The sequence below is a fragment of the Perna viridis genome, chromosome 6 (genome assembly GCF_037379345.1).
Source record: "Perna viridis isolate PV_CMFRI_1.1 ecotype Kerala chromosome 6, ASM3737934v1, whole genome shotgun sequence".
Lineage (NCBI taxonomy): Eukaryota > Metazoa > Mollusca > Bivalvia > Mytilida > Mytilidae > Perna > Perna viridis.
Window position 1 is genome coordinate 13231388 of NC_142450.1, and position 17607 is coordinate 13248994.

Sequence of the window (17607 nt, forward strand, 5' to 3'; positions counted from 1 at the left end):
TCTTCATATTCAGACAAAGGTCTTATGAAATTGTAAAAAAAAGGAATATACTCGGTTGGTTACCTAAGGAACCTACAGAGTCAGTTAATGTGCATACTTTAATAATGTAACACGCATGATTGGAAATTATATATCCATTTTAACTTTAATGGGTTTTAATGCAGAAACATATTAAAAAAATGAAATAAATAAAATATTCGAGTCCAATACAATTTCCTACCTCGTCTTGGTCACATGTAACTGTGTTATGACAGGCCTTAGGCTCCACCACGCCACTACATGCAGAACATTTAACTAATTGAGCTGGAATTTATGTCAAGAAATATGTAATTAAAGCGGTGATCAATACATGATTCTATCGACATGATGAAAATGTTTTTCCGAGAATCCAGTTTCATAACTTATGTCTACCGTCATAAAAAATGTATAAAACATTTTCTGTCTAAAGTTTGAGGTCAACCAAGGAGTAATATCTCACCCTTAGTAATAAACTAAGTTCACAGGAAGTGCAAATTTCAAAGGAAATTGCATGAAATATGGAAATAACAAGCCGACTTTACACTGATGAGTTCTACCCTAATATGCCAAATGCTACATTCTTGTAGCCTTGTTTTTAATACAAGGAACGAAGCCTCAGGGGGTTTACATTTTGGGCTTTGACAAGTTTCGGTAAAGAACGTACGATACAAAGTATCCCTTTTTACGGAACTACTTTTCAATTGGTCTAAACAAATACCTGTCAGCAAAAGTACAATACGTTGTCTTACCATCTAATCGAAATCGACAAGTTTAAATAAAATAAAACTGATGAAGTAAATAAAACAAATAGTTTACACGTTAATAAAACCTTTTACTACATGCACATGTGTATGCATTTTATCTGATGTACCAATTTATTAATTTTTAAGGTTTTTTAGATTTTATTTATGAGGAATGACTGTAATACAAAATTATGACCCTTGACGGATAACATTAATTTTGGGCGATCACATAAAAATAATCCGTTACGCGGATTATCCAATTAAGTTCTAAATGGACACATATTTTTATGACAGTCATTCCATAAATAACGTATTTATAATCTTATTATAAATAATTTTATTCAAATAATTAAAGTTACAGTTTTAGATTTGGCCAGGTATATAAGAAAACATGTTTCTTCTATAGACACCATATATATTGCACATTACCTGCTGGTTTAGAACACAAATTGTTCCTGTTACACAATAAGGTATTATTACAACATTTCTGACACACAACGTGTAAATGTGAACTGGGTACGTTACGCTTTCCAAAAACTGTTCCTGTAGATATCAACTCTGAGCAAACCTACATGGCAACACAATTAACAAGTAAGATAAACGCAAGCATTTTTGTTTAGACAAACCTGTTAAAACGTCAGATTGCTTGTTTCAGCAGAAAAAAGCATACTGTGAAAGGACAATTGTTCGTGGGGTACCAATATTCGTAGTTTTCGTGAGCGAAACAGACCACAACATTTGGTTCAAAACGGAAAAGAGATTCCCATTGATGTGTTAACTGAAAACTTCAAAACCACGAATTCAAGAATCCACGAACTTGACAATGTGTTTCTTCCTTATTCCACGAAAATTGGTATCCTCGAATTAAAGTACTTTCACAGTAATAAATGTGATCAACAATCAATGATTAACACTCAAGATGATTAATTTTCTTAGTACAAAACAATTCAATTTTTTTTCAATGAAGATACGTTTACTGCTCCTTTCGAAAATATATTTAGAACTGTATCATATCGATTTGAGATAGATAGCTCTATATCTTTTTTTCCTGGTTATGTTTGAAAATGATTAACGGTACAATTATCTGTTGAAATGATATGCATCGAATTTTGTCGTTCAATTCTTGCATGACTCGTGTAATTGATAATTGTGTAAAATCTGCATTCTCAATAACTTCCTTTCTCTCTTATTTGCAAATTTTACATATACTGTAATATCTATGAATTGGCTACAATCAGTAATAACCTGTAAATCAATACAAATTGTCAGTGTTCAGACAAAGGACACTTATATATAGGTTAATATATGTCCTCTGTTTTATTTTGACGGCGTATATTGTCAAGAAGAAACAAGCCCCTTAAATTTACTGACAAACTTAACCTCCGTGATCTGCTTGTTACCAAAAAAGCAACGGCAATGGAGTTAAATCTAAATAATCGATCAAAGTAAGCTTAGGTTATATTACAGATTGCAAAAACTACATCTATATTTTCCTCCCCCAGTATTCAATTCCGAATTGCAGCTTCATCTAGTCAAAAAAAAATACCGATTATCAACGTAATAGTTTCATGATTTTATATTTGAAACGGACTTTATTACAGCATGTATCTGTGATGGAGCACTTACAAAATGAACACATTTTTACCCTTGAACTGTCAGCATTGATTGCCGATGCGTAACACAAGTACAACAATTTACCAAATATAATTGAACATGGCAGAACATCATGATTCGTTTTTGATATATTAAAAAAAATTTTGGATACGCATACCCTTGATGCTTAGCATACACAAGGTTTGTGTTATAACATGTCGGGGATGTAAAAACTTACATCACGATATGTACAGCCTGTACCGTATCTGGTCTGGTCTTGGTCTGTTCGGAATTCATGTAAATAGCACACCTGAAAAGTATAAATAAAACGTCTAAAACAGATAAATAATATATATAAAACATGTACATAGCACTCCTAAAACATTCGAATATCTAAAATATACTATGTATACAATAAAATAAGACGATATAGTAACGATCACAATCAGTAATCGAAATGGGGTTTACTTGTTCTTCCTTAGTCTATCTTTATTCATGATCTTAGCATTGCTGAATTTATTATTCTTTTCTGCTGAAGGTATTAAGATGAGTACGTTAAATTGAAGATCGGGGACGTATTTTTTTTCCTGATTTTACCTTGATTTATTTCCATTTTTCAGACGGTCTTTCTATTTTGATTACTCCTTTTAATATTGCAGTTTTCAGTTGAATATTTTTATTGCATGAATTTATTCAGTGAGTTATGTTAAATATTGTTATTCTTTCAGAGAATTCCAGTCTTGTTCTTTTTTCTGATGAGTCATTTCTGAAGCTTAACTAAAAGTTCATTGTTTTATTCTTTTATTGGTTAAAGTTTCTGTGAAATATTTCAAGAAGACGTTGAAACAAATAGAGTTCGGTCTCTCATATTCCACACAATAGCTATATACAGATATCATGTTAACATTCAAGCCGCTAATGAAGGTTTCACATCTGACTTCATACATTTTTTGAGAAGCTTGTCGATGATGCACTGATTTTGTGTTTGTTGTTCGTTACTCGTTGCTTCATTCTTTATCTCACGAAGTTTTATGACACAGGATATTCTAAGAAGTAAATATAAATTATAATACTGGTAAACATTTTAAAATGTTTTAAGTACAACTCAACTTGTTTTCTTTCTGTCGTGATTACCTCATGTCTTTCATGGTAGTGTGCTCACTCGGATCAAATGCAGGAAATAGTAATCAAGGGAACCAAGGTTATAGCGGTAATCAAAAGAATGTATTCCAGAGACAAAGACCAGACATGGAAAACAGACATACACAACAAAGAACATAAAGTAACTAAAATCATACATACAAAGTAACAAAAGTAAAAGAGCTACTCGGACTCTACTAAAAACTAGGAAAGCGTTGATTCAGTCGAGTCGTACCAAAGGCATTTATACTTGTAGTCACAGCTTCTCCACTTAAGATATGGATGAGGAGAAAAGCTGGCGACTTATAGGTTTGGATTTAGATTTCGGGTGATAGCCAGTTGCGGTGAAAGTTAGAGAGAATCCAATGCATCATTGATTACTTGAATAAATAACATAGTTTGCTGCTTTTGATTCATAAAAGCACTGAATTTTTAATATGTTAGGATGTGTTATGTACTTTCTATGATTTTTCAACACTGTATACTTCTATTCCCCATACTCAGTTAAAATCCCGACTTAAAAACATTATACATCGTTGTTTTTCCAAAAAAGATGGTACACCTAGATACAAATATATAGTTCTTGGTGGGGATTCCTCATACTTTGTAAGAAATAATTCCAAATCATCTTCCAAATATACAGAGGAAGATGTTTACAAAATGCTGGAACATATTTTTCCAGTGTGGTGGACGTGTTTTTCAACAAACGGTCGGCATTCCAATGGGAACAAATTGTGCTCCTTTACTTGCAGACCTATCCCTTCACTCTCATGAGGCTGACTTTATAGCTGATCTGATCAGAAAGAAAGAATATCGTTTGGCTAGATCCTTTAATCTCAGTTTCCGCTATATAGATGACGTATTATCTTTAAAAATCCTAATTTCGGGGATTTGATACATCGCATCTTACCAAAAGAACTTAGATAAAGGATACTACAGACAATGTGAAGTCAGCCTCATATTTTGACCTACACTTAGAAATCGATGGTAAAGGGAAACTATTGACCAAACTTTACGACAAACGTGATGACTTTTCATTCAGAATTGTCAACTTTCCTTTCATCTGTGGCAACATCCCCTCGGCACCTGCGTATGGAGTGTTCATATCACAACTCATACGTTATGCCAGAGCTTGCCAAAACTACGCAGACTTTTTGTATCGCGCTAGAACTCTAACAAATAGGCTTCTGGAACAGGCTTATGTTGCTACTAGATTGAAGTCATCACTACAGAAGTTTTATGGTCGTCATCATGAACTCGTGGATCATTATGGTGTATCCATCAGCACCATGAAAACTGATTTATTCAACGGGTCGTAGTTTTCCTTTCATCGTTTGTCTACCCTAGACTGGACTTTTTATGAGCAACTCGGCGGATGTTTCTAGAAAAGCAGATGACGCTTACCCTACCGGTGCACCTGGTCCATGCTCCCAGTTTTTAGTGGAGTCCCAGTTGCTCATTTGCTTTTGTTACTTTGTATGTATGATTTTAGTTACTTTATGTTGTTTGTTGTGTATGTCTGTTTTCCATGTCTGGTCTTTGTTCCTGGATTACATTCTTTTGATTACCGCTATAACCTTGGTTCCCTTGATTACTCTTTCGGTCAATTAATAACTTTATTTCTGATTGGACAAGTTTACATTCCATTACATAGTGGTATTCATCACCAATAGTTTCTTTACATAAGGAAATTGCAATTAAAAGTGTTTTGAAATGTATCCAATATCTGCATATATTTACATATATAGTAAACCACAATAGCAAATGCATGTGTTATCTTGATCAGATAAAACCTAGTTCGAACCTGGTCATCATCACATCTCTCAAAGTGTTGGCAGTTGTCTAAGTCATCTACATCCCTGCATGACAAACACAACTGACCACAGTCTGCAAGTTAATATCAGTCACATGAAAAGTTATTACAAGCACAAGCGTTCAGTTAATAAAAAAGGATGAAAATATACGACACTTTAAACGGTGAAAATGGTAAAAGTGCAATGTGGAAGGGTTCTTGCATGTTTCATAAAAAATAAATGGGTCAACCCAAAAATGCGTAATCCTCTGCTTCGCGCTATCTATTAAAACTTTTGCACATAGAGCATTATTCATTCAGATTGAGTCATGGTGTAAATACAAAGGTCCGATAACGTGACCCCGTCATCAAAATGTTAAAATATTGAAAACAGCCTGTAGAATTTGCATGGATTATTAAATATAGAATATTTTTCGAAGGTATTGCCATTTAAAAAGAAAAGGTAGTGGAAGAATAACTCACCAGCATTTCTGAAATGTATCATAAACAGCAACAACCATAGGGAATCTAAAATGAAAATTTTGTAGAAACTAAAAATATCATACAAACATCTTCACTAAAAATGTTCACTGAGGCAATGTTCATTCTTCACTGTTTTGCATAATATCCGTTCTATCCTTAAAAAAATAAGGGAAAACTTTGCTTTTATATTTGATTGCATATCCTAAATATGTCGAGGAAATTGAGTATACATGCCACGTCTATCCATCCATTTTTTGGTTTGAGGTTTCAATGCAATTTTCACTTTCTTTCTATCAATCCACTTTTTTTGCCTTACTTGATCAAAATCTCTCAACAGAACGATATGACAATCCATTGCACGAAATTCCTTGTTTGGGGCGTTATAAAAAGTAGAATATAACAGAGTGTCGCCTGACCATCTTCTAATATGAGGGGACAAATACAAATCCCTAAAACAAACCCCAATTCTCCGCATGCCTAACAACATCAAAGATAGTCAATCAAGGAATTAACGCCCATTTATTAACAATTTTGTCAAGTGAAATTCGACGTTACAAGGAAGGTTGCCTTATAATCTTAAATGAAAATGGTGATTTAGTGCAGACATAGTGCACAATAACAAATTTACGCCCATTAGATAAGTTTCATCGCAATGTTTTATCGTTTTTGAACACTTACTGTATAACAAAGGCTTCATTCCTCTTCAACTTTTTATCTTTGATATTTACTGGACGCCTTCAAGATGTACATTTATGCTTATCTGTCTACTGCACATGTTATATTCTCAAATTTCGTAATCAGTGATACACGTAACTAACACACACTTTCTGTTTTCGCAAGAAAATTAACATTTAATACACAAATACAGGGAAGATTCTAAGATTAGCGTTATTTAAGGAGCCCGATTAGCCTTTATTTTTAGTTTTCTGCTTTTTTACTTTACTTCTAATTTGTTGTCGTTATTTTCTTTCGCTGATTTTGTTCTTACAATGAGCTTCCACTGGTTTTCTATATTCATATTGATATACTATTCATTAAATAGTTAGCCATTTGTTTGATCATCAATATCTTAATCAAAGTTTTGTGTTTTGTTATTTATTCTTTTAAAATTTATTTTATGCTTCGAGAGAGCAAGAATTCGGATGCAAAAAGCACCCCATCTCTACAATATAAGACGAATGAGTAGAGAACAATATATAAATCATCGTCTGTAGGAACCAGTAACAACTAGTATGCCAATTGTTTGTTTAACAATTGAAAGGTTTTTCCCTTGAAAACTTCCTCTTTGTAATATACACATTAAGGCATTTTGTTTGATACATAAAATGTTAATCTTCTACAACAGTTTGATTTTTGCTCTTGGTGACCTTGTCAAATGCAATTGTCAATGTTTCCATCATGATTTTTGTAATGTAAACTGGACGACATTTTGTTAGATATACAACAACCCTTCTTTCTGTGAACTTTAGAATTTTGCACTTATTAACCCCACCTTGGTTCTTTTTCTGTAGAAAAAAATTAAAACTTGAGATTTACACATTATGCCCAACTGAAGCAACTGCATCTCCAAAATGTAAATACCAAGAATCCTGTCATTCGAGTAACTAGGTATATATTTCAGATTGAAAGCAGTTATACAATTAAAAATAATATATTTCCGTTTATTTATGTTGTCTCCTCCAATAACTTTTACAAATCGCATTATAATTTCGTTCAATTTCATTTTATAAAACTATTTGCCAAACTATTTGCCCTGTTACAAATAGTTATAGAGAATGATCTGTATATGTAAAGCCTGAACACTTTTCTGTATGTAGAAGTTACTACCATTTTGTAATATTTCAATTATTATAAGCCTCACATTTCAATCTGATTTGTAATATAAGTACGTGTTGTCAATACTTTCTCATGTTGAGTGGCATGCATTGAAGCTCACAAATGTAATAATCAGGGGGTAATTCTTGTTCTGAGGGGGAGGGTAACTCTCACCAAGTAAAAGCCTAATCGATAATAATTATCATATTGCAGTCAAACCTGTCAATAGAGACCTTTCAACGACCATTGATAAAAATAATGTATGTTGTGAAGTGGGCCCAATTTAAACATAAAAACGAATAATGAATGAGTGAACAAAAGCCACGTTTAAAAGGTAAAAAAGAAACTACATAAAAATAAAATATAAATAAAACGTAAACAATATTAAAGTAGGTGATCCCAAATTTTCGGCCTCACGGCTTTTGTCAGGTAACTCGTCCTTAACACTTGACCAATAATATGTCAATGGGCTTTCATCATTTTTTTCCTATATTTCTGTTATAACTGTTTGAAGTATCTTTATTTTTAAATATGATCGCCTGAGTGTCTTTCTTCAACATGATTTTGGTATGCCGACCATCCGTTCCCAGAATTCACCATACCAAAGAGTTCTTTTTTGGAATGATTTGCCATAATGTTCCATATCTCAATAGATTATCTCGGATTTTTGTTGATCTTGTTAGATTTTCTAACGTTTCCGAGGCGGCAAGGTATGTGGATGCATTGTCAGAAATCATGATCCGTGTTAAGAATTTGCGGCTTGTAAACCATCTAAATGCAAGTAAAGACCGGACACAATTTATAGATGAACTGCTCGAGTGTTGGCACAGGTGAAGAGACATATATATACTTTCTTTTCTGACCCATGTTTTTCTTTCATGTATAATGTGCCTGTATAGTCAACTTCTGTGACAGTGGTGCTTCGGTCAATCTGATCTTCAGTAGAGGCGATGGGTCAGGCGCACGTTAAGATTTTTCCTGGAACTTTCGACAAATAAGGCATTGATATATGCACGGATTCCAAAATGTCTGTCTTAGATGTGTTAACGTACTCAGAACTCAAGTGCTTCAAGTGCAAGTGTGCGTCAATTACGGTTAGTCTTGTTACCTGATGATTCTGTGGTAATAAATACGGAAACTTTATTGTTTCTGATACTGGTGCCTTATGGATCCTCTCGCCACAATGAATCATTCCCCTGGAATCCAAATAGAGTCGAAGTTGTTTAACAAGGGTGCATCTTTTATCACTTTCTGCTTTCAAGTTTTCTATTTCTATAAAATATTTCGCTTGTTGACAGCTTGTTATCTACAATTCCGTGGCATTCACACTTCACAGATAACTCCTCAAAGTGTCGTTTCAATTTTGGCAGTTTACAGTTTCTTATAAATCGTACCATGTATGCAATCACACGAATTAGTCTCAGATATGTTTCAATCCGCCTTATTTCAATGATTTTGTCTAGTCCTCGTCCTTCATTAATGTTCAGTTGCACAATTATATGTTGTTATTAATCCTCTATTTCCAAATTACAGCGTAATAATGTAATTTTCTTTGAATTCCATGATGCCCATTTTTCTCGAATTGGTAACCACTCCGTTCTATGAGCCATAGTTTATTTTCCATAAACTCTGTAGCCGATATACCTCGAGTCTGCAAGTCTGCAGGATAATCGATGGTTGGGCAACATCTCTATTGATCTGGATTTGTCAATGTCTTTATCTCGTCGATTCTGTTTTTAACGAATCTTTTCATCTGCTTTATTGAATTAAGCCACTGTAATACAATTTGGCTATCACTCCAATATGTAATCCTCTTCATCTCAACAGTTTCCTTCATGTGTTGTGCTGAACATACTCCAATCAAGGCTGCTATCAACTCTAATTGTGGTAATTTCAGTGTTTTCACAGGTGCTAAAGTAGGAATGTTTAACGATAATACGTCATCTATATAGTTTAAACTGAGATTAAAAGGTCTAGCTAAACGGTGTTCCTTCTTTTTGATCAAATCAGATATAAAGTCAATAAAAACTTCCAGCATTTTGAAAACATCTTCTTCGGTATATTTGTAAGATGATTTGGATTATTTTTACAAAGTATGAGGAATCTCTACCAAGACCTACATAGTTGTATCTAGGTGTACCGTCTTTTATGGAAGAGTAATCAAGGGAACCAAGGTTATAGCGGTGATCAAAAGAATGTAATCGAGGGACAAAGACCAGACATGGAAAACAGACATTCACAACAAAGAACATAGAGTAACTAAAATCATACATACAAAGTAATAAAAGCAACTCGGACTCCACTAAAAACTGGGAGCATGGACCAGGTGCACCGATAGGGTAAGCGTCCTCTGCTTTTCTAGAAACATCCGCCGAGTTTCTCGTAAAAAGTCAAGTGTGGGGTAGACGAAAGAGGAAAAGAAAACTATGACACGTCGAAAAAATCAGTTTTCATGGTGCAGATGGATACACGGTCGCGATCCACGAGTTCATGATGACGGCCATATACTTTTGTAGTGATGACTTCAATCTAGTAGCAACATAACTCTGCTCCAGAAGCCTATTTGTTATAATTCTATATACAAAAAAGTCTGCGTAGTCTGCAAGCTCTGGCATAACGTTTTCCTTTACCACCGATTTCTAAGTGTAGGTCAAGATATGATGCTGACTTTACAGTGTTTGTAGTATCCTTTATCTCAAGTTATTTGGGGTAGCGCGATGTATCAAATCCCCAAAATTAAAGGATCTAACAATGGAGTAACAATGATTTTGTGTCGGGATTGTACTGAATATGGGGAATATAAGTATAAAGCGTTTAAATTTTTATAGGTTTTAATGCTATTGTATTCCGATAATAATCTTGAATTGAGGGTTTTCCGAGGATCTTTCGAATTTTTCAGGATCAACATTACATTAATTCCACTACTGAAGTAACAAGTGTCGTAGGACTGGAGACCCTATTTCACAGCGGTGAGTATAGAAGTTAAAAGTTTTAAAGGAGTTAGGAGGTACATTTTACAAACCCAGCTATGAAGCTTTTGATTCTTGTGGAGTTTAGAAATCCAGTACATAGGCGGTAGATCACAATCATAGTCTTTGGTAGAGAGACCAAAATTGGATAGCACAAAAGTACCAGTCATATAACCTTACAATTTCGATATGTTGTAAACGTGTTTTAAGGAACAACATATCACCAGGTCTATAAGAACCAAATATGTAAGAATATCTAATTCCTAAATAAAAAAGAATACAAGGAATTCTCACAACCAAAAGTATTAAAATACGAAACAAAATCCAGAAATTCCGAAGAATGAAGCCGTGATGTTTGAATTAATAATTTGATATACTGTAAATTCGATAAATACAATTTAGAATATAAGATTCTAAATAAGGGTAAATGTCGGCAACACTAATATTTAAAAAAAAATCAAACAAAACAAACCAAAAAAAAAAACCCCAAAAAAATCAACACAACAATAAAACAACAACAACAACAACTATGAAAAATAATAATGATAATTAAAAGGTCAATTGTTCCAGAACAATTGAAAGATCTTTCCCACCAATTCTCTTCTGACAGCAATCATGTTCAGAAGAAAGTACCTTTGCCTCACGTCAACTTTCATTGTATAACAGCCTGTAGCGACGGGTCGATCGACACTACTTATTTCTTGCATATATTTTAAAAAGCGAGGTTTTTGAAAATCATTAAATTTGCAAAATAGTTCTGATTCTTAGAAAAAGATGAATTAGTAGTTACTGTGTAGTTATAAACTTTGTTTCTGTCAATTTCATCAATAGAATTATTTGAGAACAAAATGAACTTGCGATTTTCATGAAAATAGAAAAAAATCAAATGGAGATAATTATAAAGTATTCCAAAGCAAAAGGTCTCAATTGTCACTCGCAGGTGAAATGGCCATCTCTCTATGGAATACTAAAACACTTAACCTAGTATTATGCATTGTAAAGGTATTGTTTGAATGTGTATTGAACAAATGGGGTCAAAATAAAACTCAGATTGTAAACTATAAATTCGTACTTTTAAGTCTCTACTTAAGTATGAGTACTGCGTATAAGTGTGAGTTATTTGCCTCCGTTGTGTAAGTTGGCACAACAATGTCGGAAAAAAGTAACTTTACAGTATTACTGTACAATGACTGTTTAAATGTTTTGATAACCGAGAAGTTGGTCTCTGTTCTTTATTTTTTAAGGCAACTGAAAGAGTCAATGTAAATTGATTCAGTACATGAGTACTTTGATTTTTCTATTTTTATGACAATTGAAAATTATTAATATATGTTAAATTATCGTGATATTCCCGCTAGGCTTTTGTTTAATGTTAGGCGACGCATAGGCTTGTTTGTAGTTAAAGATCGTAAATAGTGATTTGTACTGTTAAAAACGCGGCCATTGGCGATGTAGGTGCCTATTTATAAATTGAACGTATTATGCCGCCTTAAAATAATGCAGTGGGAGTATTTTTTTTAAAAAGACAGCTTTCAGAAACTGACACATCTATGAACGTATTCACATTATTTATTTATTATCTTAATTAATAAGAAGATTTAACGTATTTCGCTTTAAGAGATGTCAATGTGTATTGCGGCTATTTTTTATTATTGCACTGTAACGGAGGTGACTGAAGCTAGTTGGTATTTTAATATTATTGTTTACTTATCAAACCGTTCACGTGATTTGGCTTTGGTCATGTGACATTGTTACCGATGTAAATAGTCGTAACTTTCATTTTGAGCTTGCCTCGGTGTTTTACGTTAAATGTTCGAGTCTAAGTATTTTAAATAAGTTCAGTTTATTTCAAAACGTGTTTTACTCAGATCGAGTTCATAACATTTGAGTTGATATCCTTGCTCTGATTGGTTGATTCATTTTTAACTGAGTATTTTAGCGAGTGTGCGACGCGGTTTATCGCTTCTTCTACAGATATCCAGTTCAGGTGTGTATCACACATTTTCTCTAATTTAAGACTGTTACAGTCTGTAAGTTCTTTGTTTCTAACCTGTTTACGGTTTTACTGTTTTTCTCAAACGAATGTAACATTCCGGAGAATACTTTTGGAATTTTTGGCTAGCCGATTTATGGAATGATTTTGGATATTTAGGCTTTTTTATACACTAAAACATTTATACTTATTGGTTTTCTGTCGATCGTCGAGCCGTGTTTAAATGTAAATTAGTAATTAAGGTTGGTCAACAGTTCTGATTTTAAATCCCAAGCTTTCCCAAAACAATGTTAAAGTATTTTAGGTAAAAGCAGTCACCTCCAGTTAACTAGCTGAACCGGTTAATTTACTCACAGGCGATCCGTAGCGTTAATCACCATTGTTTTACATGAATTTGTACTTTGTTAAAAAAGCTGGGTGTTTCCACATGTAGTTCTTATTCATAGTGTTTAATGATAGAGCCCAGTGCACGAATAATTCACGCGGGGTGTACTGTATGAGCTTTGGTCATAGGTAGTAGTTATTGACAAGTAAATCTAGAAAAGCAAATTATTCATCCAACATTCAAATACTATCATTTATTAAAAGATCACACTATTTAAACAGTTAGATTAGTATTGTTGTTGTCTTAGATTGTAAAGTATTAACTCGTCATTTTCACTGAGAAACTTGCACACACAGAAGACTCCAATTACAACAACATGATTCATCGTTACTCATTTACAGTACTGGATTTTGTTATTGTATTCATTTTAAAGGTGAAGTGTGAGAATACCAGAAATGCCCAAAATTACTTACAATCTTTTACAGGATTATTACTTCACGAATGATTTTCAAAATAAAATATTTTAATTTGTCACATTAATCAAATACTTCGGGAAACGTGAATATGTTACGGCCGAAGTCGGAATATGGCCCATTCCGGAATGGGACGAATAACGCGAGATTCAACGTTATTCCGATTCAGGTCGTCCGATTCCGGAATGGGACGATCTCGTTTATAGATATTTCAGTGCATAGTTCGAGATTTGTAAAGGGAACTTGCTAAATTAGCTCTTACCACTTTTTTCATGTTTAATTAAAAAATCGCTATAGAACAACGCCTTATTTATCCATAAATCCTTAAAAAACGGTGCATTTAAGTGATTTTTCTTTATACACGCAATAATTTCACTGAACTTTAAAAAATAAGCGGGTATACCACAAGTTAAATATTCATTCATTTACTTACATTACTTTTTATGTACTATTTTAGTTACTTTATGTTCTTTTTGTGTTTTTCTTTTTTCCATGTCTGTTCTTTGTCCCTTGATTATATTCTTTTGATTTCCGATAGAATTTTGGTTCCCTTACTTTTTAACTATACACTACATTATTACCATATATTTTATTTTATATTGTTTAATTTTGTTGCTATAGAAATATTTCTATTTGAATTTATTTCTTTAATAATTTAATTTTTATGTATATAACCGAAAAAAAAAATAAGTTCAGCATTTATAATTTACATTGGACAGGGGAGCTGAAAAAGAATTGTAGTCACATTTCTGTTCTTTTTTTTTCGGCTACATGTTTAGCATAATGGAACATTTTATTCCTAATTGACTCTATCACATATCATGATGCCAATGATATGCAAAACACTTAGTAATGTTCGATATATTTAAATATTTTGGCAATATTGTATTACAGATAATTTATATTTTCTATTAGTTCCACCATTTTCATCAGAATTAGAGGAAATAAGTTATTATTTGTTCGTGGGTTGATAAAACTGAACAAGAATAAAGAACCATGATAAGTCCTAAAGATTATTTTTTCCCTTTTTCTTAGGGTGTAATTCATTGTTACAAATACTATGAAATCTATCTGGCAAGGTTTAATAATAAAGTTCTTTTTTCAATTTTATTCGTACAAAAGTTTTTACATTTTCCTATTTAGCTGTATTTGTATATATTTTTGAATTGGGTGTTTATAGTTTTCTAAACTTATGGAAACTTCGACCTCATTATAAGGATCAAACTGTACTAAAATATTTACATTGTATTTTTAAATTGAAGATATGTACTAAATAAAAAAATATTAATATTTGTTTAAATATGTTCTATAGATGTAAGACATTTGTACTGAATATGATGTAATAAATTCAATTTTAAGATTAGAAGGAAATTCATAAATCAAGGTATAAAGACTATACATGGAAAACAAATACACAAAAAAGCTTATACTAATAAAAAAGGTACTAAGATGATCAAATCGCGTGAATCCTCAAAATTGGGAGCATGGACTAGATGCAATTGCAGCTTAAGCATGCTTTGCTTTTAATAAAGTTGTGCGAATTTAATCAGAGGAAGTAAATGGAATAAAAAATAATGGTTTATTACCAAATTAAAGGACCAAATAAGGCATGTAAAAATATTTGGGACTGATAACTCTAGGTAGGAAGAAAGAATGTAAAACGCGATTTCTCTTCCACTGAACTAAAGGAAGGTTAGAAGCAAATACGTTTGAGAATCAACATAAATGAATGACTTTTATAAGTTCTACATGTATGTGAACGATAAAAATACCGTAAAACAATAGTATAATCAAAGTACCGAAGTACTGAATCAATGAAGGCCTTCATAATTTGCTCTGTTCACTTTTCAAATTATAAAAAAAGATTGTTTAATATTAAAATAGGGAAAGTAATTTTTAAACCCCCTTTCAGAAGGATAGGTAAACACTTTTACCATTGTCCGTGTCTCCGTTATTATTTTGTTCGATATGTTGCTATAATAGTCAGATTTCTCATTTTTAACGGCTAGATTACACTTTTTTCTTATTTTTCTGCATTTTTCCCATCTATCCGGACTGTCATGCTTTTTTGCCTTGTTATGACAGCGGTTTTTCTTCGTAATTATTTTTTTTAAGCGAGAGTTAATCCAAAGTGGGTCTTTCTTGTTTATACTAATGATACGGTTTTGTATAACCTCGTCATAGACAGAAATATTTTTATCCGTGATATTTGAAGTAGACGAATCTATTTGTTCATTTACAAATAGGGAGTCCCAGTCTACTCTAGCGAAACGATCTCTCACTAGGTTATAATCTGCTTTTTCATATAGATAGATTTTTCTTTTAAAGGGTTTTTGAGGGTTAGATTTGGGAGATTTAATATTCCGAGAATGGGTAAATGGAAGCTAACTTGATCTAAGAGATGTAGACCTACATCAGTGATCAACAGGTTGATTGGATTGTTTAGCATGATAAGGTCAATAAGGGATGATGAGTGTTCAGTAAAATGGGTAGGTTCACGGTTCACTGATTAACTGCTGAAGGCTAAACATTTGTAGATCTTTAATTTTATAGTTTGGAGAATTAGATAGTTGATTAATAAATAAAATACCTGTTACAGTAATGTCTTTGCAGTATTTAGGGCTAACTCTAAAGACTCGGAGACTTCTTCCCATATATTATCGTTACTATTTGGTGAAACATAAAATGTACCGTATAACACGATTTTCTTTTTAAGTCTTATTTCTAACCATAAGCATTCTAATTGACCAACGCAAAGGTCGGGATGCCAGATACAGTCGATATTGGATCTTACATACACAACAACACCCCCATCCAAAGGAACTAGTCTATCTTTGCGGAATAGTTGGTATCCTGTTATCGATATTTCATTATCAGATACAATCTGCTTTAATCAGCTTTCCGTAAATGAGAGGCTATTGAAGTCGTTATATTCAATTGATATTTGCTCAAGATTTGGTTTTTTGCTTTGCATGTTCAAGTGAAGAAAAAATACGGAATTCTTCAGAATTTGCGAATAACTTAGGTTTAAGCTGGTGGAGCTTGTATTTAATGGTTCTGTGCTACAACTGGGTGTAGACGAGGGCCCAGCAATTATCAATAAAATGCAAGCAATCATGTAGAAGAAAATTTCAGTTTTTATTGGGAAGTCTGGAACAGACTTAGTATAACTTGATATATTTTTCCTTTTTATCTCGGTACTTGCTTTTGTATTTAGTTCCCGATTTAGCTCATGATCAAAAAGGACTATTCTTAAAAGAAGTATCTGATCCATAAGTGGTAAATAAACAAATGAATTTGATATTGAACAATGAGAGACATTTCTTAGATTTCCTTATACGCAATAATGAGTAAAACAATTCGATTTTCTCTCTCTGTGTGTAGCTATATCATCCGTCATCATGACCATTTAAGACAAGATTTAACAAAAGAAGATTTTATTGATAGCCTCAGACACAGTAGGTGTACAAGTGGACAACAAGAAAACAAATACAAACATGTACATACATGTAAATAAGACAAATACACCGACAAAATACACAGAACAGTCAATATCATTAAATATGTGAATACAGATTACCATTTTTATTTTAACACATTCATTTTCATATGATATTAGCAATTTTTCGTAAAAAAGCACATACTCTTTGTATAATTGAACATTACAGATAGACAATAACCCACCAAATTTACTCATATTCGGTTGCTTTGAGTAGTAATCTGAGATGTAACGAGATCTTAAATACTTAACCGTTGGATTATTTCAATGGATGAATATGTGAAATTCATCTCCCACCCTTTTTTATAAAGATTACATATTCCTTGACTCCGTGAGACTCCACCTTCCAGTTTCTATTTGGTAGTTTTAAGTTAGGACATCTTAATTTTAATCGTAAGTGGAGAATTCACCACGAGATATGTTATCCATTTGTAAAAACCAAGACCATGGTAGAATTGATCACATAATGTCTGTTCAACTGCGACCTTAAGCCAGTTAATATTTACTTTAACGTGTTCGTTCCATAAGTAACTAAGACACGAGTTACTATCATCCAAGACAGATTTAACATGATAGCTATTCCACCTAAATTTGGTTGGATTATTTTCAAGCAATTTTAACATAAGCCGAAGCATTATATTTGACAGTTTTTGTTCTTCTCGCATAGTTCTTGCCAAATTCTTACTTTAACAAATATTTCAAGTGGAATTCTACCCAACTCTCCATAAATCATAAAATTTGGAGTGCTGCTTCTCAGCTTAAGG

The 17607-nt window shown here is 32.8% G+C and overlaps 1 protein-coding gene across 6 annotated transcripts in view; it reads right to left on the minus strand.

Annotated features, from left to right (window-relative positions):
* The window catches only part of LOC148613712 (peptidylaminoacyl-L/D-isomerase polyprotein 2-like), a 55689-nt gene that overhangs the window by 11659 nt on the left and 26423 nt on the right, over nt 1-17607 (minus strand). For 3 of the 6 annotated variants that reach the window (XR_015923428.1, XR_015923429.1, XM_088587254.1), the window contains exons 1-6: nt 6448-6572; nt 5770-5814; nt 5299-5381; nt 2593-2664; nt 1191-1329; nt 221-303 (exon numbers count right to left, since the gene is read on the minus strand). Coding sequence is in view for 4 of the 6 variants with exons in the window: in XM_088587254.1 (XP_088443380.1) it covers nt 221-303; nt 1191-1329; nt 2593-2664; nt 5299-5381; nt 5770-5814; nt 6448-6466 (441 nt within the window). In the remaining 2 variants the exon portion in view is untranslated. The other 3 variants (XM_088587257.1, XM_088587255.1, XM_088587258.1) reach the window with 3 other exon arrangements.